The 23,531-nt window shown below is 54.2% G+C and overlaps 2 protein-coding genes across 9 annotated transcripts; one reads left to right on the top strand and one right to left on the bottom strand.

Moving 5' to 3' along the window:
- Positions 1-1,364: 1,364 nt before the first annotated feature.
- Positions 1,365-9,557, top strand: LOC104326289 (membrane progestin receptor alpha). Of its 6 annotated transcripts, none has more exons than XM_075437740.1 (3): positions 1,365-1,509; positions 4,094-5,193; positions 6,395-6,480. In XM_075437740.1, the coding sequence occupies exon 2, from the start codon at positions 4,133-4,135 to the stop codon at positions 5,171-5,173; it is 1,041 nt and encodes a 346-aa protein (XP_075293855.1). In that variant the 5' UTR covers positions 1,365-1,509; positions 4,094-4,132; the 3' UTR covers positions 5,174-5,193; positions 6,395-6,480. The 6 variants fall into 6 exon arrangements, with proteins under 6 accessions (XP_075293855.1, XP_075293856.1, XP_075293853.1 ...); XM_075437741.1 differs by lacking the exon at positions 6,395-6,480 and having other exon boundaries at positions 4,094-4,411; positions 4,511-5,563; XM_075437737.1 differs by lacking the exons at positions 1,365-1,509; positions 6,395-6,480 and adding exons at positions 2,686-2,791; positions 3,018-3,252 and having other exon boundaries at positions 4,094-5,563.
- Positions 9,558-11,006: 1,449 nt separating this feature from the next.
- MTFR1L (mitochondrial fission regulator 1 like) lies at positions 11,007-23,435 on the bottom strand. Of its 3 annotated transcripts, none has more exons than XM_075437745.1 (7): positions 23,369-23,435; positions 23,170-23,261; positions 21,460-21,564; positions 20,640-20,749; positions 19,623-19,834; positions 16,320-16,632; positions 11,007-12,061 (listed from the first exon to the last, which is right to left on the bottom strand). In XM_075437745.1, exons 2-7 carry the CDS (start codon positions 23,182-23,184, stop codon positions 11,956-11,958), a joined length of 861 nt encoding a protein of 286 aa, XP_075293860.1. In that variant the 5' UTR covers positions 23,185-23,261; positions 23,369-23,435; the 3' UTR covers positions 11,007-11,955. The 3 variants fall into 3 exon arrangements, with proteins under 3 accessions (XP_075293860.1, XP_075293859.1, XP_075293858.1); XM_075437744.1 differs by lacking the exon at positions 23,170-23,261 and having other exon boundaries at positions 11,007-11,789; positions 11,938-12,061; positions 23,369-23,403; XM_075437743.1 differs by lacking the exon at positions 23,170-23,261 and having other exon boundaries at positions 23,369-23,403.
- Positions 23,436-23,531: the final 96 nt, after the last annotated feature.

The following is a 23,531-nucleotide window of genomic DNA, read 5'->3' as shown; positions in this document are numbered from 1 at the left end:
GCAGCTTCTGTTGGTGTCCAGCACTCGGTCCTGTCACAGAATGGCAGGGGTTGGCAGGGCCCTCTGTGGATCACCCAGCCCAACCCCTGCCCAAGCAGGGTCACCCAGAGCAGGCTGCACAGCACCGCGTCCAGGCGGGGCTGGAATATCTCCAGAGAAGGAGACTCCACAGCCCCTCTGGGCAGCCTGGGCCAGGGCTCCGTCACCCTCAGAGGGAAGAAGTTCTTCTTCGGGTTCAGCTGGAGCTTCCTCTGCTTCAGTCTGTGCCCGTTGCCCCTTGTCCTGTCGCTGGGCACCGCTGGAAAGAGCCTGGCCCCGTCCTCCTGACCCCCACCCTGCAGATATTTAGAGGCATTTCTAAGGTCCCCTCTCAGCCTTCTCTTCTCCAGACTGAACAAGCCCAGCTCCCTCAGCCTCTCCTGGTAGGAGAGATGCTCCAGTCCCCTCCTCATCCTCGTAGCCCTCCGCTGGACTCTCTCCAGTAGCTCCTCATCTTTCTTGAACTGGGGAGCCCAGAACTGGACAGAGTACTGCAGATGTCCTCCCCCTCCTGTGTCCCTGCTCCGAGGCTTGGCTGCCAGGTCTGCGTTCAGGTCAGCTCCGCGTCTGGCGCTGCCCAGGCGACAGCGCTGCGTGTGCTGAGGGTGGAGGAGCTGCCAGGGGCTTTGGTGTCAAGGGGAAGACCAAGTTCTGGACCGCTCCACCTGTCTCCTGGGGGTTGCTGAAGAAGGAACCTCTGTTCAGAGAGCTTCCACCTATCGCTTACCACTTTTGACGGCATCGGAGCCGTACTTAACCAAAAGCTGATAAAACGCTGGGTGAAACCAGTGAGATCAGGCCAGGCTTGGTGGGTTGGGGGGCTGCGATCGGATCCTTTGCCTGAGGGCTCTGCAGAGGCATTTCGTGGACTTTGTGGTTTAAGGTAAGAGGCAGAGGTACAGCGGCTGTTGGGAAGGGGGCACGGTGCGGGTTGGGGGTTTTTAACGCTGTATAAGCTGCGAGGAGGGGGATGCGGGTCAGGATCCACCGGGGAGGGGAGGAGGGGGCTGGGGGAACACAGCTGAGCGTTGAGACGCGGGCGTGAGCCCGCACACGATGCGCTTGCAGAAGGAAGGGGTTGGGTGTCTCCAGGGCCACGTAATGGAGGTTTGAGCGAGCGCTGGAGCAGTTCCCGTGTAGAACATCAGGTGTAATTAGCAATCAAGAAAAAAAAATCGGCCCTTCATTTTAATGCGTTTCTCTATGTGCTGAGAAAGGACCAAGTGTCTGAAATACTGGGGGGGGTGGGGGTGGGGGGGTGTTCCCCCCATCTTTTCGAGGAGCGGGGGAGGAGGGTGACAGTGCTGCTGAAGGGTGTTCGGAGCACAGAGAGACGCTGAACGTGAGCTCTGGCTCCCCGAAGCTGCCGGATCTCGGCTCGGGGCCTGCTGCCCCCGGGTTTGAGCTTCGCTTTGCGTGGCCGCCTGCGTTACGCCGAGCTGGGGCTGAGCGCCCGGGCTCTGAGCTTGGGTGGGTGCGGGATGGGGGGGGATGCGGGTTGGGGGGGCATGTGGGATGTGGGGGGCGCGGGGTGGGGGGAATGCGGGATAGGGGGAATGCGGGATGGGGGGGATGGGGGGAATGCGGGATGGGGAGGGGAATGCGGGATTTGGGGATGTGGATAGCGGGAGGACTGTAATGCCCTGCGGCCGGAGCAAGGGCGGGGGCAAGCCAGCGCCGAGGGGATGGTGCTCGGGCTGGCAAAGGGGAGCAGGAGGCTGCGGGGGGGGGGCGGGGGAGGCCGGGCCAGGAGCAGGGTGCTTTAACAAAAAAAAAAAAAAAAAAAAAAGACAAAACCGCCCAAAGCCGGCCGGCCCCGGCGAGCGGGGCGGGAGGAGGAGCGGGGCGGGGGGCGGGGGGGGGTCGGCGTCCGGCGGTGGGAGCGGAGCTGCGGCGGGCTGAGGAGGTGCCGTGGCGGGGCGTGGGGGGTCCCGGGGAGGGTCCCGCCGGGGCACAGGGACGGGAGGGCAGGGTCCGGGCCCCCCGCCCGCCAGCTGCACCCGCGGGGGGGTGCGGGAGGGGGGCCGCTCCGTGGCTGCCCCAGAAGGGGCTGGCGGGGCTGGGGCTGCTCCGGGGAGGAGGAGAGGCTGCCCGGGCGCGGGGCCTGGAGCCCGTGGGCCAAGAGACCCATCATAACCGAAAAGAAACCCGTTTGCGGTGGGGAAGGTGACACAGAGAGGGGTTGCGGCGCGGAGCGGGGGGGATGCTGCTGGAGGAAGGGAAAGCTCTGGAGCAAGTAACGGTCGTCTGGGACACCGTTCTCGGCATCGCGGAGGCGTGGGGAGGTCGTCGTTTGGAGCGCAAGGCGGGTGAGCGATGTCCAGCCCCGCACGGTAACAGAGCTCGAGGCTTCGGCGTTAGGAAGAGCTTCGCAAATGCAGTCCTGCTCCAGCAAGTTTTGGAGGATCTGAAGTAAACGCCGCTCCCTTTCCTGCCTCGGGCTCGGAACACGGCTTTTCCCGCTGCTTTTGCCACAGCGTCTCTCCCTGAGCAGAACCCGGGGTGCCTTTTCCTGTAGGAATTTGTCTTCTGGCAGCCGTGACGGGGTTGAACACGGTCTGGAGCTGAGCCCCCTCCCCACGTACCCCGGCGTCCTCGTGGGCAGCCCTGGCACGGGGGCGAGTTCTCGGGGCGTCAGGCTGCCTGTCGAATTTTGGTCAGAATAGCTGAACGTGGCAAGTTCTGCTTTTGCCCGCATCTCCCCGGCAGGACCCGAGGCTGTTGCAGCGCAGGAGCTGCAAGTCCGGAAGAGGTTTGTGAAGTTAATTTCTCACCGGTAGCCTGTGCAGGCTGCAGCGTTACCGGAGGGTTTAGGAGGCCAAGCAAGGGTCAGGATGACCCCCTGCGAGGTGCTGCCCCATGCCAGGCCGCTTGGTTTTGGTGTGGGGCCTCTCCACCCAGGTGAGGTGGGAAAAGAGCATTCAAGAGGGAAGCCGAGCAGCAAACAGCCTGTTTTTATCTGCATCTGTGCTCCTCAGCTTCAAGCAGGCGTGAGCTCCAGACCTTTCCACTCCATTTTGATGAGGAAATCGCAGAGATTTTTTAAACAAACAGTCCTGTCCCTGCCTCCTCCTGTTCCTGAGCTTTGAAGAGCTTTTCCTGTCTGAGCTGTCCCTGAAATGACTGCACTTGCCAGGAGTGAGGCGTAAATCAGCCCTGGAGCTGGAACGGCAGTCGGGCTGTTTTCTTCGGAATTTGTCTGAGCAAGAGCAGGTAAAGGGGGGGAAAATCTAATTTTGAGCACGCTCTGTTCAATATGTGCCCGTGTGTTTAGTAAGGCTGCCATGAACAGGCAGAACGCAGCTGCCTTTATCTTGGTAAGGACAGCAGCTTCAAAAATGTAAATACGGAAACACTTACTCACGAAGATTACGCTGCTGGACCTCAGCGATACAACGGGATGAACTCACGCAAGCTGCCTTGTTTTTGTGCAAAGCCACATGGAAAATCAGGAGCTGGAGAAAGACGGTAAAAACTCTAAACGCGGAAGGTGCATCTTCCGTTCCTGGCGTTGCAGTTATTCCTCTTCTCAGACCCCTCGTGAGGCAGAGCAGGTCGTCTCGCCGCTCGTGGGAACGCGGCTCGTTGTTGTTTGTGAGGACAGATACTGCAAGGAGGTTACAAGGGGGAGAATCTGGGCTGCTCCTGGAGCGGGAAGATTGTTCGGGATGTGTAGTTTGTTTAGCAGTTCCCAAACTGCTGGGAAGGGGTGAGCTAGAAACTGAGGGGTCCTGGTGCGTTAATTATTGTGTCAATTAATGCCATGCTTGTGTCCTCTACCTCTGTGCTCCTGCAGACGGCCTGTTGTCTGTGCAGCATGGGGTACTCCAGCGGTTCTTAAACCTCCCTTCAGCCTCCTGCCTATTACTGTTTTTGGTGATTCTTTTATTTCAGCTATAATGAGGCCGTTCTCCAGTCACGTGTGATTTTACATATCTTTTGGATAAAAAATGGGCAAAGTTTTCAAACATCCCCCTGCTTGTTGATTTTTTTTTTTTTTTTTTGGTAAAGTCACTATTAAACCATGCAGCAAAACTTTCTTTCTGTCCCATAGGTTGTTCTGCACGGCGGGGACCCAGAGTTCGGCTGCATCATGGCAACGGTGGTCACCGAAAAGCTTAGCCGCCTCTTCATTAACGTGCAGCAGGTCCCCCAGCTGCTGGCCCCGCTCTCTCCCTCCACCGTCAGCAGTTCGGAGGTGCCGAAGGTCTTCTGGAAGCCCTACATCCACGCCGGCTACCGGCCGGTGCGGCAGACCTGGCGCTATTACTTCTCGACGCTGTTCCAGCAGCACAACGAAGCCATCAACGTCTGGACCCATCTGGTGGCAGCGCTGATCCTGCTGCTGCGGTTCCAGCAGCTCTCGCAGCGGGTGGGTTTCGGGCAGGACCCGCACACCCAACCCCTCCTCATCATCATCGTGGCCTCCATCACCTACTTGACGTTCAGCACCCTTGCTCACCTTCTGCAGGCCAAATCGGAGTTCTGGCACTACAGCTTCTTCTTCATGGACTACGTGGGGGTGGCCATTTACCAGTACGGCAGCGCTCTGAGCCACTACTACTACACCATCGAGCCGAGCTGGCACGAGAAGATCAAGGGGTTTTACATGCCGATGGCAGTCCTGTTAGCGTGGCTGTCCTGCGCCGGCTCCTGCTATGCCAAGTACCGGTACCACCAGTCGGCTCGCCTTCTGAGCCGGCTCTGCCAGGAGCTGCCCTCCGGCCTGGCGTACGTGCTGGACATCAGCCCCGTGGTCCACCGCATCTTCACCGCACCGCCCTCCGAGCGGGCTGACCCGGCCCTTCTGTATCACAAATGCCAGGTGCTGTTTTTCCTCATTGGTGCCTTTTTTTTCTCGCACCCTTACCCCGAGAAGTGGTTCCCTGGGAAATGTCACTTTTTCGGGCAGAGCCATCAGATTTTTCACGTGTGCCTGGTCCTCTGCACGCTGGCGCAGATCGAGGCGGTGGTGTTGGACTACGAGTCCAGGCGACAGATCTATTCTGCTCTTCAGGGTGACTTGGCACACAACTTCTCTGCCCTGTGCCTCTTCACTGTGACCTGCTGTGTCCTCACAGCCGCTTGCATGGCCCGCAAGGTGAGGAACACGCTGGGCTTCAAAGAAGAGTAAGAGCCCTGAAGGAGAAGCAGGTGAGCTCGCCCACAGGGTTGATCTGCAGCCAGCTGCGGTGACACTGGCGCCAATCCCGCCACAAACTTCGAGGAGAAGAGGAACGAAACGCATCCCGAGCTGTGCCGCGGCAGTGCTCTCTGTAGCGAGGGAAAGCAAGAGCTGCTCTTTGTGCTTTTTTTAAATTCAGAGTTAGTTCCAGCTTGCTCTTAAAACGGTACGCTGGTTTGATTCACGTGTCTGAATAAACGGTTGGAACAAAACGGTGTCGGCGCCGCAGCCCTGGGCCCTGGCAGCGGGGCGGGGGAAGGTTCCTGGGAGCTCAGCAAACGGTGAGGAGCAGCCGTCGCGCCCCGTTAGCGGTGGCAGGGCCTGACCCACGGAAGCAGACCGAGGCGAGCCTGTGTGAACCACAAACCAGGGCAGCAAGCTGGTTTAATGTCCCTTCAGGCCCCTTTTGTGTGGCGTGGGGAGTTGTGCGGAGCCATCTGCGCGGCGACGGGGCCCTGTGCCGTGCGAGGAACGCACCCACCTTCTCCTTAAAGTGCAGGGGTGCGAGGAGTGAGGCAGCCCCGAACCCCGGCCCCGCTGGGTGCCGCCTGCGCACAGCCCCCCCTCAGCCGCTCCCCTCAGGGAGACGCCGCCCCGCGCCTTGTATAGGGCACGGCCCGAGGTGGGCGGGGCTCCGCCTGCCACTCATCCCTCCCCGCCGCTCGCATTGGTCCCTCTCCGCCGCGGGCGCGCGCGGCGGCCCTTGGGCGGGAGCCGCCGGGGCGCGGGGCCTGTGGGAGCGCGGGGCCGGGCGGGAGAGGAGCCGGAGCCGGAGCCGAAGCGGCGGCCTGAGGGAGCGGCAGCCCCGGGACCCTGCGCGGTGCCGGGGATGAAGCGGCGGGGCGGCGAGGCCCGGCAGGCCGAGGCCTGCGGCGTCTGGTTGGACACCGCCGAGCTGAAGCAGGGCGCGGCGCAGGTGGGGCTCGGGACGGGGGGGGGAGGCCCAGCCGGCGGCAGCCCGGGCCAGCCCGGCTCCCCGTCCCGGGAGGGTGCCGCGGGGCGGGAGGGACCCTGGCCCTGGGCGAGCAGGGGCGGGGGGGGGGGTCGGGCGAGGCGGCCTCCCCAGGCCCCTTCAAACCTCAGGAGAGCTGAAGCTTTGGGCAGCGGTGGGAGCTCCACCATGGCCATGGGCTGCAGGGTCCCTTTCCGCTTCTTTCTTTCCCCGCCCAGGGTCTGGCAGCCAAGGCGAAGGCGTCGCCTCGGATTCTGGGAAGGAAGCAGGCCTCGGCCGCCGCCACGCAGGCGAGAGCACCTTGGCCGCGCACCCGGCAAACCACCATCGCCGCCTTCTTCAGCGCACGGGCAGGTAACGTGGAACAGCGTACGCCGCTGCGGGCCGGGATAGGGAATCACCTCGCTTCATTTCTTGGCACCTTTACTAGGCAGAAAAATACGTTTTGTAGTGAAGAGGGTGGAGGTTGAAGGCTTGAACTCCTAGAAATAATTTTAGTGCAGTGGTTCATCTAATGCAGGCACCTTTCACTGTGTTTGTCAGACTGAAGTGACAGCAGTCACAGCCAGTCTTCACTGGCTCTGAGCTCTGATCAGGAAAAATATCGTTACTGGAAGAGTGGTCAGGCGTTGGACCAGGCTGCCCAGGGTGGTGGTGGAGTCCCCATCCCTGGAGGGGTTCAAAAACCATGTGGATGTGGCACTTCAGGACATGGTTTAGCAGGCGTGGTGGTGTTGGGGTGACGGTTGCACTTGATCTTAGGGCTTTTCCAACCTTAATGATTCCATGATTCTGCGCCAGGCTCTACTCCCTCCAGAACTGGGGTTTTCCGTGGGGCGTTGGGAAGCCTGACCCAGCCCGAGCGCTGACACAAACCGTCCAGGTGGCAAAACATCCCGTTCCGGGTTGTCCGATGCTGTTGCATGAAGGACGATCCAGTCGGGAACGCTGGGTGCAGGCTGGGTCCCGTGGGAAGGGGCAGCATCCAGAGCGTCACAGGCTGGGTTGGTTTTAAATGATTGCAGCCCTAAATTGTCAGTTCAGTGCCCTTGGAAGAGCGTGGTAGGTGGAAGTGAAAATGAACGTTGCTTGGTTCAAAAAACCTTGCTGTAAGGGGCATCAGCGGGAGGTGAGCGAGGAAAGCTTTTTATGAAGGGTTGGACAAAGCCTTTTCTACAGAATGCAGTGTTTAATCCGAACTGAACCAAGGAAGGAATCGCAGGGGAACTGCAATATTTAAGCTAATTAAGCCAGCTCACAGCCTCAGTGCTTTTGAGGCTGCTTTTGTGCTGTGGGACACAAGAAACTGGGATCTGGCCGTGGGTGACAAATGAAGAAAGATGGAGAGAAATGAAACAGATGCAGGAACCAGCAGTGCAGGGCTGTGTGCTTGTTTGTGTGTTGTGACCTGTGTCCTGGCTGGTTCATCAACATTCAACTCGTTTACCAGTAAGCAGATTAGAGGAAGCGTTACAGAAATTGTACAGTTTAATTATTTGACCGATTTTTTTCTGTTGTGGCAGGGTCATTGACAGTTTTTGCTTTGGATTCCTCATTCCTACTCGTTTTGAATGGGTTGTGTGCTTTCTCCTTTTTTTTCGTTTGATGCCCTTGATTGATTGCATTCTCTTACTCGCTGTGTCTGTTTGGGTGTCTTGAGTGGTGTTGCTGCTCATCAGAGCTCCGCAGGATGTAAGGTGCTGGAGCATTTCGTATTTGTAATTTTTTCTTTTAGCATATCCTGCATTGTGAGGATGACCTCTCTTATGTAGGGAGGTTGTATCAGATTTTTATATTAAATGGTTTCAGAAGCAAATGTGGGACTTGATGCCTTCACCAGGTGACCAACGTAAGCTGTGGCAGTTTCACTGCGGGGTTTTGTGGTGATTTCTGTAACTCTGGAGCTGCTGCTTTCGGAGGGAACATCGCTGCAGGTGAGCTGCCTGCAGAGCGGAGGGGAGCGGGGCAGAGAAGCCAGACTGGAGCAGCTGGAGATGCAGCTCTTGCATCTTTTGCGAGGGAAGCCGACCTTTTTTGAACTCCTCCAAGGTTTCTGGCTGCCATTCCGCCTCAGCAGCAGATCGTTACCGGTTATTCGGAGGCGGCAGCACTGTTAGCCTGGCGTAGCACAGTCGGTGCCGCTGCTCGACGGAGCAGTCGGGCGGCAGCTGTGAGTCGAGCATCAAGGGATGGTGCTGTGGGTAGCGACTAACCCTGTGTGTTATCTGGCAGCTCTGGCTTTAACCAGTTCCATGTTGTTTCCAGATGAAAAAGACAAAGAAAACTCCAGGCCATCTCCTTTCCTCCGGAATAAAGACTGTAAAGAAAAAGGTATTTCCTTGGCTGCCTGCCCTGTGAAGATCTTGGCTTTGCCGCAGATGGAAGAAGCCCAGAACCAACGCTGCCGAGCCGAGGCGGGGACGGCGCCGGTTGCACCCCAGCATCGTGCACAGAAGGCACCGGCCTCACCGACTCCTTTGCCAGACTCTTGGTTGTTACGAGCGGAGCCTCACAGCAAGGGTGAAGCCTCCTGTGGCACGGGAGACGATTGCTGCTTCTTCAGCTTCACCCAGGATTCAGAGGGCAACCGGATCATCGCTCACAGAAATGCGTTGGATTTATTTGCTGGAGAAACGCTTTTAGCACGCGGCAGCGTAACTTCGGACTGCGGGACTCACAAACAGGAGGGCCAGCCGCCCCCAGAGGCAGCGAAGGCCAGACTTGATTTCCAACTGAGACTTGGTGTGAACCAGAAGAAGAAACCACAGCAGTCGAGTAGTGTTAATTCTTTAATTGCTTTCACTGAGGCTGAGAATATAAATCCTACTCTAACGAGAGACAGTCCCTGGGCTGCTGGCTTGTGTCCATCCGCACAGAGAGCAGCTGGAGCGCAGCCTCTGAGCGAGCGCAGCCGCAACGCCAGTGCTGGGCCGGCTGAGGAGGGACGGAGCAGTCCCTTCAGGCAGCTCTTCACCCAGGACTCGCAGGGGCACAGAGTCATCGCCCACCGCTGCCGCAGCGTCCCGTCTCCGCGCAGGGCCAGCGGCAGCTCTGGCGGGCGGCCGCCGAGCTCTCCCCGCGACGGCTGTCCCAGCGATGCTGCAAGCCTGAGCGCACCGTGGGAGCAGCAGTTAGACGTGTGCTATGATTTACTGTTCACGCAGGATTCGGAGGGGAACAGGGTGATTAAACACTGGTAAGTGACCTTGAGAGGGTTGCCTACCAACCCCTTGTGAAGCCTCAGGAAAGCATTTTTTTTTGTAAGAAAGTGGTCAGAATTAGGTAAGTGTACCCACTGTTTTTATGTACATGGTCTAGCCAGCGCATGTGATAGACCCATGCAACAGGCAGGACCTCTTTGTCCTCTGATATTTTGCTTCAATAAAAATAAAATACTGAAGGAGCGTGTTTGCAGCGGTTTGACTGTTTCAGTCTGCGTGGCTGCAGCCCGGCTTCAGTACTGCCTGGTGGTTGCTGCCCTTCAGCCCGCAGGAGCCCACTGCGGCTCTGTCTCTTCAGATTCTGGAAGTCCAGATGTAAAGGTTCTTCTAGGCTCAGCTCAGGAACCACAGCGTCTACTTCACGTCAGCTGCCTCGAGGAAGTACTGGGCTCAGCTCCAGGCTCTGTATTTCAGGACTGCAGCAGCCCCTGTACGTGACAGCTGCGGTGTGGCAGTAACAGGAGGTTCATGTTTTTTGGCTTGTGCGTCTGTAACCAAGAGATGCCCCTCTGCTAGCTGCAGGGGGATCGCAGCCCTGGACTGCTGTTGCCAGACTCACCAGAGGTTTAGAGCGACGAAGGCTGTGACAAAGAGGAGGAACTGTAGCGGTGCGTCTCCTGGGTAGGTCTGAACTGCAGCCCTGCCTGGGGCCTCGCAGCTCTGGCAGGCGAGGATGCACTGCAGTGGAGCGGGCTGTGCCTGCAAGGGCTTGCGGCCGCAGGCTGGTGCTCTCCATCTGGTCCCGGGGAGGTGGGAAGCAGAGCAGTGAGCGCTCGGGCTGGACTAAGAACCGGTCAGGAGTGGTTTAACTGCGTGCGGCAGCTGCCCCGTCTCGCTAAAGCAGCTTGTTCAGCGTAATCCCCTGCCTTTGGATACGGGGCCTTCTGGAGGGACGCACTTGGGGTTTTATCTGTTTTGCAGTGCAGGGACCAGGTGCTCAAAAACCCCGGGGGTCACGAGCAGCAGAGTCCATCTGTGACCAGCAGCCTGCTTTGTCAACAGCAACCGCCCCCGTTTTTACTTCTATTTTTGAAATGCTGAGCAGGTCGACAACACTGCAAGTGTTGCCACTTCAGCTGTCTTTACTTCCCCTTGGGCCAGAACTTCGGTACCACAGACCAAACCGGAGTCAGGTCACAGTCCAAAGCTCATTGCGCTGATGCACTCTTACATCCAGCCTGCACATGCAGCGCATTCCCAGGACAGGGACTCCAGGTCACAGCTCCGTCGTCGCTGTAGGCTGGTGTGTTGCCACCAAACCCTTACGCAGAGGAGCCGTACTGGGACAGAGGACGCTCGCATCGACCAGCGGCTCTTGGTGTGCGTCGGAGAGGGGAAGAGCTGTAGCAACTCCCCATAAAACTGATTAAGAGGTAAATGCTCTCTCTGCTCTCGCTCGCTGGGTGGCCAGAGGCAGCACCAGCCTCTTTGCTCACTGCGAAGGTGGGGATGATGGTTTAATTTTTCAAGGGCTGAGGGCCTGGTGGATTAAGAAAATCCTTGACTCTGAGTACGTCCAGCTGCAGCAGCAGAAATTCCACACACAAGATGCAAGCACCATGGGTGCCATGTTGGGACATCTGCATGTTAATAACTTCAAGGACAACCGTTGTCTTATTAAGGCTCCATTTTATATAAAGGAAAAAAAATCATACTTTAAATACAGCCATGAGGAACATTGCAGAGAACGTGTAGCTGAAGGAAACCGCTTCAGTTAGTGAGAACTGCAGCCACAGACAATGCCAAGTTCCTGCTTCCCTCTTTGCAGAGGACAGCTCTCGTGATGGGTGCTCGGTTCTTAGCATTGGTGGTTCAATAAATAGACCTTTTGAATGCTAAATAAAATACATTATCTGAATACAAGGACTATTAATGAAACATTAAATTACCAGCAAGAAATTAAGGCCATTCTGTCATGCAACTGTGGGGATAATTTGTGAGTTAAGAAACACCCAGGGCACACTAAAACCAGCCAGCATCCCGCAGACGTGACGGAGGGGTCTGAGCACTGGCTGCCGCTTCATCCTACCGCCGGGTCGGGCAGAGTTCTCGGGAAGACGCCTTGCACCACCGCGACTCGGCGACCTCCAAAACACTGAAGACCTGGAAGCGTTCGTTAGCTTATTCTCAGGAGCTCTGTACCGTACTCAGAACAGAGAAAGACCTGGATGTTTGACACCCATTTATACTGGAAATGGTAACTAGTTCTATTGTAACAAGGCCGTTATCAGTTAATGCATAATTTGAACCTAAGGAAACTCGTAGGTAGAAAGAAGGTCATCCAGCAGCACTCGTTGCACTCTTCACAAGATCCTTATCAATAATCAACATCAAAACAAGTGGAAAAGAACTTCCGTCTTCTTAAAAAGTTTTTTCTTCAATATAACAATACCTGGAAAACACATCAAATCCGTGGGGTCTTCCCTAAGTAAGTGTCCAGTGCCAAAACCATTTCTAATTAATAAAAGAGGCAAAAGGCTCAATCCTTAGGAAGGCAGCTACTGTGGAGAAAATTTTGGGAGCGTAACACTTTTGCTTACAGTTTAACGACAGTAACATCATTTCTCCTTCATGGACAGGTCTTCGTCCTTCAGGGCAAATTTTCTTCTCAGAACTTCTGCTATGAGAACAGCCGGGTCCTCCTCCTTCATTGAAGTTCGGTTTCTACACAGAAGGCAAAAGCGCAGTGTGTTAGTCAAGAGCCAGAGTTGATGGTTTGCAGCTCTGGTGTAGATTGTTTAAAGTATTTTTCTGCAGCATTTTTCATCAGCTTTTGTCTCAAGTGAAGGAGGTGTGAGAACACCACCACAAAACAAGAAAAAGCAGCTAAAAGTTCAGACCTTTCATGTTGGCTTAGAAATCCTGGAGCTCATTTTGTGGATCAGGGGGTATCCTGAAAATCTCAGCATCAAAGCTCTTTATCATTTTTTTATTCACCTGTGCTAGTAACAAGTAAGTAAAATAAAACTTCATTAATTATTTAGAGCCTATGTCCCCTCAATATAAAACTACAAGTGGTGTGGAGTTTCAGGAGAAGTCCTGGAACTATCCCCCCCCCCCCCCCCGAATTTTGCTATAGACTGGATACATGCTTTCATAATGAAATACGGGTAATTACAGATATTTTAGAGGCTGGTATACGTGCCCCTCTGCTTAGCTACTGCACATGAGTTTTTCTGCAGCGTTCTGTTACCAAAGCATCCTGCCTCGTTCAACACGCTCACACAAGCAGCTCATGTTAGAAGTGTTGGTGAGCTCATTTTACAGGAAGCCAAAACCCAGTCCTTCTTCCTCCGGCATCACAAATGGCTCACCAAGGTTTTGTTTAGAGCCTGCAATAATAATTTCAGAGCTTAACTTCTTTTTTTTTTTAATAGCTGAAGTCCTTCCTTGCTCAGAAGACACTGTGGGTGTTTTAAACATTCCTGAAAGAGAAAATCCCCTCCCCCATATATTTCCATATGTGTTTGGGAGGGGCTTGTGCTCACATTAACACTGACGGCTTTTAGGAAGCTGTGTAAGATGCCAGGGAGCTGCTCACGGGTAACCCTTAGCACTACGTCAGATTTGTCTGATGCAAGTTCTTAATTTACGGTTGCATAAATGTGCCGCTGTTTAAAAGCTGATTTTGTAGCCAGAAGCATGCCTTTGATTTCATCCAGACAGAACTGTTCCTGCTGCAAAGGGTGCAGAGAAAGTTCAGAGTACAGGGTCTGGAGCCCTCGCCAAACCCTTCCTGAGAATGAATTCAGTTACCCAAGCGTCTGCCAGCGGCCTCCGAAGAGGGACAGGGGCAAACCGAAGCAGGCGACACCAAAAGCAGTGGGGAGACAGCACTGACACAGCCTCGAGCTGTGCCGAGGACGAGTGCAGGGACAGACAACCCGCACCGGGGACAGAAAAGGCACCTCGCCTACCAAAGGGTACCGCGTCCTACCGCGGGGCACGGCCAGCAGGAGACCAGGGAGCACCAGCGTTCAGCTTCAGCGTCTCAGCCCTTTACAGCCACTCGAAGGGCCAAGGAAATAACCATGGAAAAATGAAGCTGCCCAGTCCCGTCGCAGCAGTACTTACACGTCAGAGCGTCCCTGCAGTCCAAGCAGCTCCTCACGCTACCTGCCTTTCACCCCGCAGCGAGCGCGCGGCCCGGCCGGCACACACTCAGCCCTCGCAGAGGGCACCAGACACCGTACCAGGCTCTACATCACACGCACTGAAACATGCACATTTCTGCAAGCGTTTCTCACTCATTCCTTCCAAAGGTTGTGTTTAAGCACCAAGTCCTAAACAGGAGCATCAGAGAAGCATCCATGTAGTTATCTCGTTAAGCATCATTTGGCACCTTCATCCACTTAAAGAGTACAGGATCCTTTTACGCCTGCGCTCGCAGAACCGCTCTGCGTCACCTAACAGCGCTCCGCAAGGCGAGTGCGGCTGGAGAAGCGGGGGGCTGCTCGCACAGCTGCCGGACACTGGAGGACTGTGTCTGGGAGTTCAAGCTCATCAAGTAATGACCAGCAGCCAATTCCTGAACGTAATTTTTCAACTACCTGAGATTCTTCAAACAGCTTTAATTAAGCTGTAATAACCATATCCTAAAAGGCCACTGTTGCACATAGGAGACAAGTTAGAGGCTGAGACAGGGAAACAGATGAGAGGAAAACGGTTTAGCTCCAGCAGTAAAAGGTCTCGAGCTTTTCTATTAAGCATTCCTAGCCCTGACGCAAGCAGCAGCAGCAAGCGCGAGCCCGCTCCTGGCTAATCAGTCAAGGCGTCGCAAGGGGAAAAAGGGTCCTGAGGACTCAGCTCCTTTGCCCACTGTACCCCAGTGAGGAGGGATCTGGCAGCTACCCCTTCCCCCCAGGTATTCTACAGCACAATCCATGCTCTCCCCCATCTTCTATGACATTAAAAAGAATCAACGCTGTTGGTAAATCCTTTCCTTGTGCACAAGCCATCTCTTCCTCCCACTCACTCACACGGCTTCTCTCGCGGGGTAACAGCAAGATCAAACACCTTCACCCGTTATTAGCTGTTCTCACACGTTCTGTCGAGGAAACCTGCGACCCGTTACATTGCAGCGTTCCCCGACACCCCCACGGCTGCCGCAGACGGGCTCCCGCGCCCCGCAGCCACCAGACGCAGAAGGGTAACACCGACAGCCGACTACCCCAGCTTCAGCGCAACAACCGCTCACTGCCCAGCAGTGAACTGGGCCCTGGCTAACACACACTCTTAGGCACAAGTCACGTTTTCATTTCTGCCTCTTGGATCTGCCCCAGCCCTTCCCAGAGCCTTTGCAAACGGCCTCCCCTCGCAGTCGGCACCCAGCTCCTCGTCACCGGGCCGGTGCTGGCAGGAGCCCTGCTGGCATATCCAGCGGGGATCAGAAATGCCTCGGATTTCCCTACTGTAACCTGTATTTGTACAAGGTTTTTCCCCCCCCCCGAATAATGCACATTTCTGTATCTTCATCTGCCACAGATGGTGACAGGTTGCTTACCCAGGCAAGTCTGCTTCCACAGAAGGCTGACATATCAGTCTGCACCAATTAGAAGACTGATAATTACACTGTTGCATGTGAATGCTTAGTCCTAGAGGTACACACGCTTCTGATAAAGTTAAAACATTACACGTCACAACATGAAGCATCCACACACTTTCCTGGATGTAACAGAGCCGGGGAATGACCCACAGAGCGGCACCGTTCTCATCTTACCAGGTAAGTCACCTAAAGCCCAACCCGAAGCCCTGCAGAGCCACCGCGGCCGAGTCGCACACAACAGCAGGTCTTTTTCTGGAGAATTCTCTCTCCCTTTGACTAATAATTGAGAACTGGTTTTGGATGCCCCAAGCACTGCTTTGCAACAGACAGGGAGAAAGAAGAGAGCAATTCATCTGTGGTCCATGAATCCTACTCACCCCCAAGAAAGACTACAGGCGTTTACCTAAAGCAAATGAGCATTTAAGCTCTGAATATTATTTAACACTTAGGAAAACAAGAGCAAAAGGGTATGCTGCGTGAATTACAGATGTGACACTGTACTGGCACTCTGGATGCAAGCTGAACACATTTCTCTCATTTGACTACGTAACTGTTTCAGCGCTGAGAATTTAATTTCTTTTAAACTGAATTAGGCAAAGAAAATGCGAACAGCCATCAACACGTTATTTTTGGCCAGGAATCTTACTCACACAACATAATGGCTGGACAGATCTTTGGGCTGAAAAATGTGGAAACTGAACTTTATCACCGCGATTCCACACGTACAACGAAGGCAGCACAGCAAGCACTGAAGAAGCTACTTTACGAGCTGGGCAGAATCCCGTCGCCGCCACGCAGCAGCTGGCATGGCAGCAGCTTGAGGCCTTCTCATGATCACTGTGTAAACTCCTCGTGAGAGAAGTGACAACTCACTTTGCCCACACTCAGATGCAAAAGCTGAGAAGCTGAGAAGCTCCGTGTGTTAATTCCTGCGTGTGCCACACAGAAAAAGCTGCTGAGCTTCCCAGCCACTTGGGTCTGCCAGGCGGTCGAAGCACCGGCACCTGGAAGCACTGCGGGCAGAGACGGCGGCACGAACCTCACGCTGGCGGCTGCCAATATGTAACGGTTCTGGTTTTCATCTGGGCAAACACAAGGTGTTTTTCAGGTGAACGAGTTCAAGCAGCCGAACGTTGTGCTAATCGGTTTCAGTTCCCCTCCGCTGCTTTCTACCCAGGCAGGTAAGCCAGCATTAAAAAAACAAACCCAGAAATGTTAAGCGTTAGCAAGTTCTGCTATCAACAGCTACTTCCCCGCTATGAATCACGAATGTCGAGCAGCACCAACAAGCAGTGAATGCAACATCCAGTGCCTACAATGATTTGACCGACAAAAAAAGAGAGAAAATAAAATCAAGAGAGTTCACGAAGTACTTACAAGTCTTTGCTCTGCTTCATCCTATGAATGTCTTTAAGAATGCCCATCATGTCTGCAAAACTGCTGGCCTTGGAAAGAGAGACAGAGTCTTCCTCGTCAGGATCCTTTGGGTCTGGTTTACAGCACTCGGAGGTTGCAGAACAAAGCAGGGAGACTGACGGGAGCTCGGGGCTTTCGAGTTCTGCCTCCTCCTCCGTGATGTCGCTAATGACAAACGAAGTTGTAGACTGGAAAGAGGGTCCAAAGCAAGCTAAAGGAGAAGATGCATTTGAACTTCCTGGAGATAGTAAATCTGGTGTTAATGAAGCAGAAGCTGAAAAAGAAAACAATATAGGTGGATAGATAAACTAATACCAAACCGTGTAGGTTATTTTTTTTCCCCAAAACAAAAGAATATAAATCAAGAGGCATCATCAGCCAGCCGCTCCCACGCTATCAGAAAACACATTCATCATATTCTCCATTCCCCGCCATGCCCACTCTGCTTCCCTTCACAACACGTTGCATCACTAGACCTCCTCCAGCGCCTTTTATCCCCCTGACGTATCTCCACTCCTATCGTGCCCGTCACCGCACCACCCCTCCAGTTCCAACACTGCGCCCCGTCCCTGCAGACGTCAGGTAATGTTGACTTTTTCCATTTTTACAGATAATTAATCGAGGAACAGAGATGCAGCTGCTGCTCAGGGTCACAGAGGGAGCCTGTGTCAGAACACAGGTCGTAACTGTCTGAACTTTCCTCCTCTTGCCTTTCACCGCCACAAGAACTGCTTGCCTTTCTTTTCCTTTCAGACTCCTTCCCCCCACAACCACTAGGCCTGGTGAGAAGGCAGAGCTGGTGCAGGAGCTCCAGCGTTTCGTGCTAGACGGCCACAGCAATTCACTCTGTGACTGGAGGCCATTCTGACCTGCTCTGCTTTCCATCACCATCTGCGAAATGAGAACAGCATCCACCTGTTCCACAGGGAAGATGGGATTTATTTGTTCACGCTTTAAAATGCAGTGAGGATAAGAACAGCTATATGAATTCCCAGTGTTATTAAGTGAAAATGAGTTAGGTATTTCCAATATAAAACATCAAGGGAAAACAAAACCAAACACAAACCCCAGAAACATGCTTATGCACGTCTCCTTGAAAGAACCTTCCCGTGCTGAAAACAAACTGTACCTGAAAACCCTTGGCCTCAAGGGTAAACTTGTAGATAGTTATCAGTTTCCAATTAAGGGATTTCTCTAACAGTATATAATAAAGCAGATTGCACAATTTTTCTTTTTTGACATCAATCTTTCCAAAATAAGCCTGCTAAGTAGTTCTCTGCTTCATCAGATTACCGAGCTGCAGCTGGGCCCTAAATCACAGCTCCCCGTTATTGACTTTGCCGATGCGAAGTCAATACGAACTGTTCTCAGCCGCCAGCTGATAACAACCGCACGCATTGCTGAGTGGAGAGGGAGAGAAAAAGGTATTAAATGATTAAATCATTTTTCTCCCATCTGGATCTCTAATTTTCCTCATCATTACTCTCCTTGAATGAAAATGCACTTTCCTAGCACACAGCTTGAGCAACTGTAGAGCTAAGACAGGACTTAGAAAGAAAACTACAGAATTTCCCCTGTTCTTTGTTTCACTTCGGGTGTTCCTCTGATCTTGCATAAGGAAGCAAGACGCCACACGCAGCCCCTCCGAAGGGGCCAGCTGCCATGCCTTGTTTTACGCTTATTCCCTGCAGAGCTGAGGGTGATGCGGCTCCCTCACCCCGAGAGGCCTCCTTTCACCCCACTGCTGTAAGAGCCGAGGCTCGAGGCACACAGGATCCCGTGTAATGAGAGGCCCAAAGATGACAAGAAACAGGAGCACGTGCACTATCTCACAGCAGCCCTTTAGCGTGGAAGTGAAGAAATACCTCCTCTCATCTAAACACAACCTCACATGCTAAAAACATCATGTATGTTCTCATGTGGTGACACATATTTACACTACTGACAACAAATCAGAGTCTTAGGAGCCCACCGACCATCACACTGAACTGAAAAAGAAGGCAAGTCTCTCATGTAGAAACCAGCATTTCAGCTAAACCAAACACCACAACTCTGTTTCATGTTCAAACGCATCTCTGGCTTGCGGATAGCTGGACTCAATACAAGCAGCCATTAAAGCTGCGAGTCCCTTGGGGCTACACTAATCAGACAACCGCGCCGTCGTTCACAGATCACGAGAGGTTTGGTCTCGCGCACACACCATGCAGCGCAGCGCAAAGTAGCAATCTGGGAATTAAAAATAGTATTTGGTTTCAGATGTGGGATAAGGAAGGTTTCATCACCCACTATTACCCACCATAAACAGGAATTAACCTGCCTGACATAATTCCAAGTGTGGCACAATCCTGGTTTGGCTTTTTTTTCAAGTAATGGGAAGAATTATACGCCCTTCTTTTGCTCTGGAAAGCAGCCATAACACAGCTGTTGCCTTGGTTACTGGCAAAAGTATTCTGCATAAAAGATAACAGTTTTTCTTGAAAGCTGCATTTCAAGAAGGACAAAATTCCTTTTGTTTGCAAAACTGTTCAATGTTGAGTTGGGAGATCAACAACTCTGCCTTCCGAATGCTCCCCAGACAGATACCAAGGTATTTCCTCCTTACTAGTTTCCATACTCTAAACCAGCCACTGTTGCAGCAAGACTTGTAGAACCACTTGGATTTGGATCCTACCAAATATCGCCACGCTTTCAGAGCTGAGTATACAGGAAAATCCATGAAAGGAAGCAAAGTAAAACGTCTTTCCTCACAGTTCAGCCTTGTGGCTCAAACATGGCTTTTAACTCCATACAATTTTAGTAAAAGTATGAAATAAGTCAGTTCAGCTAGGGTTTCCCCCAAATGCCTTATCTGTGACAGAAACGGCGCTGTCATTTTCACAACAGAAGCAAACCCTAACACCTCACTCCCACCCAAATCGAGACACAGCCCCCGCGCCCATGGCCAGCTTGGAGCAGGAACGGCAAGAACACACCAAAAGTTTTCATGAAACAAGGTGCTTGGGACGAATCGGCCTCCAGATCAAATACAGTCACAAAGCAGGACTTGGTATTTCTTAAAAACAAGCTGGAATCCTCCAGCAAAACAGAAGCAAACATTAAACACAGAACCAGCACCGAGATGACTCCAAAGACGGCATCCCACCTGCAGGAGTCACAGCTCTGCTGGAAAAACAACACACAAGCCTGCTCTGCATGGAGGAGATAACGTGGTTCACCAACTCAGCCCTTCTCGTTCAAAAAAAAACCCGCTCATTGTGTTCCTACCTGACTCTGCAGCGACTATTTTAGCTATCTGACTCCGAAGGTGACTCAGCTCATCCTGGAGCTCTGTTGTTCGGCTCAGGGCTGGTAAACCAGGTTTCTTCAAGGCGAGCAGCTTCTCCTCCTGCTTCCTCAGGTTGGGGACTGAAGCGTTTCGCTGTATAACGGTGAAAGGACTCGGCTTCCACTTGTGCTTCAACGGGCGAGTGTCACTTCTACAGGACAAAAACCTGTCGGTCACTTACAAGGTCCAGACCCTCCGTGACAACACTCGGCAGCGCTCTGCTGCAGGACAGCAGAAAACTTCAGCACAATGAATGAAGCCTCTGCACCACTACGCTGTAGGTACCACCGCAGGTACCACCGTACAGATGCGCTGTGCTGCCATAGGAACGCTCTCTGCGTCACGAGGAACAGCAAGCCTGTCACAGAAATCACGACCCAGCGGCACAAGATGTGGTGGGAGGACACAGGGACAAAAGTCTGGGCGTGCTCACCTGGCTTCAAGTCATTTCTGTCCTGGTAACCGTGTCTCCCTGCTGGGCAGTGCGCTGGGTGCATGTGGGAAATGTCACTCACCCATTACCTTTGGCCTCCGATTTCAAAGTCCATTTTCTCTTTCACAAGATACCTGTCACTACTGCCCTGCTTGAAGGACAGAAGTTCAACTGACCAGAACCAAAATCCTGGGGGCAGAACACTGCAGTCCTGGGAAAACTCAATTCTTCAACTTTCTAACCAGAAAATACCATGGATCAGGGGGTTACTCTGCACAGATCCGTGCAGCGAGTAAAATACGGCATGGCACAGGCTCTTAGCACTTCCTACAGGAATTCCTCCCAGGCTCCTTTGTCCAATATTTTTTTCCCCGTTTCTTGGGAAAAATGTCTTTCAACAGGCACCGCATCAGACCCCGAGAGGACTGGAAGTTGTGAGCACTTCACCAATGTCTGGCCTAGGCTATGCGAAATAAAGCAGCGTATAAAGATAAGGACCAGAAGACAGAAAGAGGAAACCAACCTGACTCTGGCATACGTTTCTTCATCGTCTGCTGCTATCCACACTACGTCTGCCAAGGTGGGGACTGGAGGGACATCGTTCAAATAGAGCTCCGAAACGTTTGGTAGAACCTAAAAAGAAGAAAGTTGCACTAAGGAGATGGTGGTCCTGTCTCCTGAAGCCACCCCAGATGTGCTGCACTGGCTGTCGGAGCCTTCCTCCTCTGCACCAGGTGGGCAGCCGCATCTGTCCGATGTGCGACAGCAACGCCATTCGGCTTATGAGAACGCAGCGCTTCCGCGTGTCGGCTTCTGCACGTGTTCTCGGGCGCGCTGGTGTCGCTGCGCTCTGCCAGACAGCAAGGCCGCGAGGGGACACGCGATACAGCTTAGCACGCTGCCAAGGCCACGCGCGACACTTTGCCACTACAAGTCCCAGTGCTGTCCTTGAGCTTCAACATCAACGTCAGCATTTCCATAAACCCTGTTCTGCTGTTTAGGAAACGCAGACCCAGAGGGCGTGTGGCTTGCTGGAGGTCACACAGCAAAGCACCGCTTCAGCAGCTCCACGTTTCTGTCTCCTCTAGCTTGCTAACCCAGCCCACAGACACTATTTTAGGAGTTACTTTCCTCAAGTTGCCAACAATCGCTTACAAGAACGGAATTTCTAGCAAAAAGAAATTTTAAAAATCTTAACTATAAAACTATACTGCTACAGTCTTGTGACTACAACTCTGCAGACACAGGTGGCTGACAGAAGAGCAGCTCGTGACAGCACCGTGTCCTGCTCCAGAACAGCAGCTTCCCACACGCGATCACCAAACCCCTTTGAGCCCGCTCACCTCAAAGGTTGCTCGGGGACAGGGCTTTAAAGGGAGGTTTGACCCGATCCTCCTGACCACGCTGCGTGCTGAGCCATGGGGCTTGTTCTGCCAGATGGGGATCGTCTGCAAGAAGCCATGTGATATAATCAATACTTCAAATCAGTTGCCTTTCTTAAAATTTATTAACTTGGAAATTGTCCTGTACAATCTAGTTAAGAGCTCTGATTTCTGACTTTTTATTTCTTGAGTGAGACTTTTAATTGGGAACCTGCTAATAACTGAAGTCCTCATTCCCTAGAACCGTGTTTCAGCTGAACACACGTGAAAGCCAGCCGGTTACTAAGGGACATTTGAAATGTAGGTGTAGTATTTTCACGGCCGCAAACTAAAAGCAGTCAGTAACAGACACGGAGCTCCAAATGCAAATACACCAAAGGGAGGAAAACAGCATCACGTGAGGGGCCCAGAAGGAAAATCAAATCAGAAGAAAGTCTCATTTAAAGGAACACTCGCGCTGCCACATGATTTTTAATACAGGCAGCACTGACAAGACTGTGGACATTTCTCGGGTGACGGCGAAGTGACAAGCGCCTGCCATGCCCGTCCCCACCGAGCGCCGATGAGAAGAGCCCTGGAGGGTGTTTCACAAAGAGCAGATGCGTTGGTGACCTCTGGACACGTCTAAAACAGACTTCAGCGGTGACGAGCTCTGTCCTTGACCGCCTTCCCCTCTGCCAGCTCTACGGCCACCACAGGCTCTCATGGCAGGAGGCAGCAAGAGACTCCAAGGCGACAAACTGCGGAGTGCAGGGTCCTGCACCTGGGGAGGAATAGCCGAATGCACCAGTACAGGCTGGGGCGGAGCTGCTGGAGAGCAGCTCTGTGGAGAGGGACTGGGAGTTCTGGGGGACGACAGGTTAACCATGAGCCAGCAGCGTGCCCTGGGTGCCAAGAAGGCCAATAGTCTCCTGGGGTGCATTAGGAGGAGAGTGGCCAGCAGGGCGAGGGAGGTTCTCCTCCCCCTCTGCTCTGCCCTGGGGAGGCCCCATCTGCAGCACTGTATCCAGTTCTGGGCTCCCCAGCTCAGGAAAGATGAGGAGCTGCTGGAGAGAATCCAGCGGAGGGCTGCGAGGATGAGGAGGGGACTGGAGCATCTCTCCTACGAGGAGAGGCTGAGGGAGCTGGGCTTGTTTAGCCTGGAGAAGAGAAGGCTGCGAGGGGACCTTAGAAATGCTGATCAATATCTGCAGGGTGGGGGTCAGGAGGATGGGGCCAGGCTCTTTCCAGTGGTGCCCAGCGACAGGACAAGGGGCAACGGGCACAAACTGAAGCAGAGGAAGCTCCAGCTGAACCCGAGGAAGAACTTCTTCCCTCTGAGGGTGACGCAGCCCTGGCCCAGGCTGCCCAGAGGGGCTGTGGAGTCTCCTTCTCTGGAGATATTCCAGCCCCGGCTGGACGTGGTGCTGTGCAGCCTGCTCTGGGTGACCCTGCTTGGGCAGGGGTTGGGCTGGGGGACCCACAGAGGGCCCTGCCAACCCCGCCGTGCTGTCACACCAGCGGGTCACGTCGCCCAGCCCCCCGCAAACCCCTCACTCCGCGGATCTGCAGCCGGAGCCCGCCGCCTACACCCCGCCTGGGGTTTCACGCTCCCGACGCGCGGTTTCGGTGGATCCCGGAGCGCCCGGCCCGCCGAGCAGCCTCCGCCCGCCGGGGCCCGCCGCTACTCACCGGCTCGGCGGCCATCTCCGGCGCTGGCAGGCCCGGGGCGGGCTCAGCGCTGGGCGCCGCGGCTCATCGCACCCCGCTCCCCGCCGCTCTCACTGCAAAGCAGAAAGGACTCCCTGCGGGCCCCGCCACTGCCGTCACCGGGCCCACCGCCCCCCCCTCAGCCCCGGCCCCCGCCCGCTGCCCCCGGCCCCGCCGCTACCTGCGGGGCTCCCGGCCCCTCCGCCGCCATCACCCGGAAACAAAACCCGCCCCCCTCCGCGCTTCCGGCGCCCCCGCGCATGCGCGGTCCCCGCAGCCGGGTCATCACGGCGGCCTGTGAGGCCTCCCCCCTCCTCCCCCCCCGCCCCGGAGGCGACAAGGAC

This window comes from Opisthocomus hoazin, chromosome 17 (genome assembly GCF_030867145.1).
Source record: "Opisthocomus hoazin isolate bOpiHoa1 chromosome 17, bOpiHoa1.hap1, whole genome shotgun sequence".
NCBI lineage: Eukaryota > Metazoa > Chordata > Aves > Opisthocomiformes > Opisthocomidae > Opisthocomus > Opisthocomus hoazin.
The sequence above is the reverse complement of the archived record's forward strand: the minus strand, read 5'-3'. Positions and strand labels throughout refer to the sequence as shown.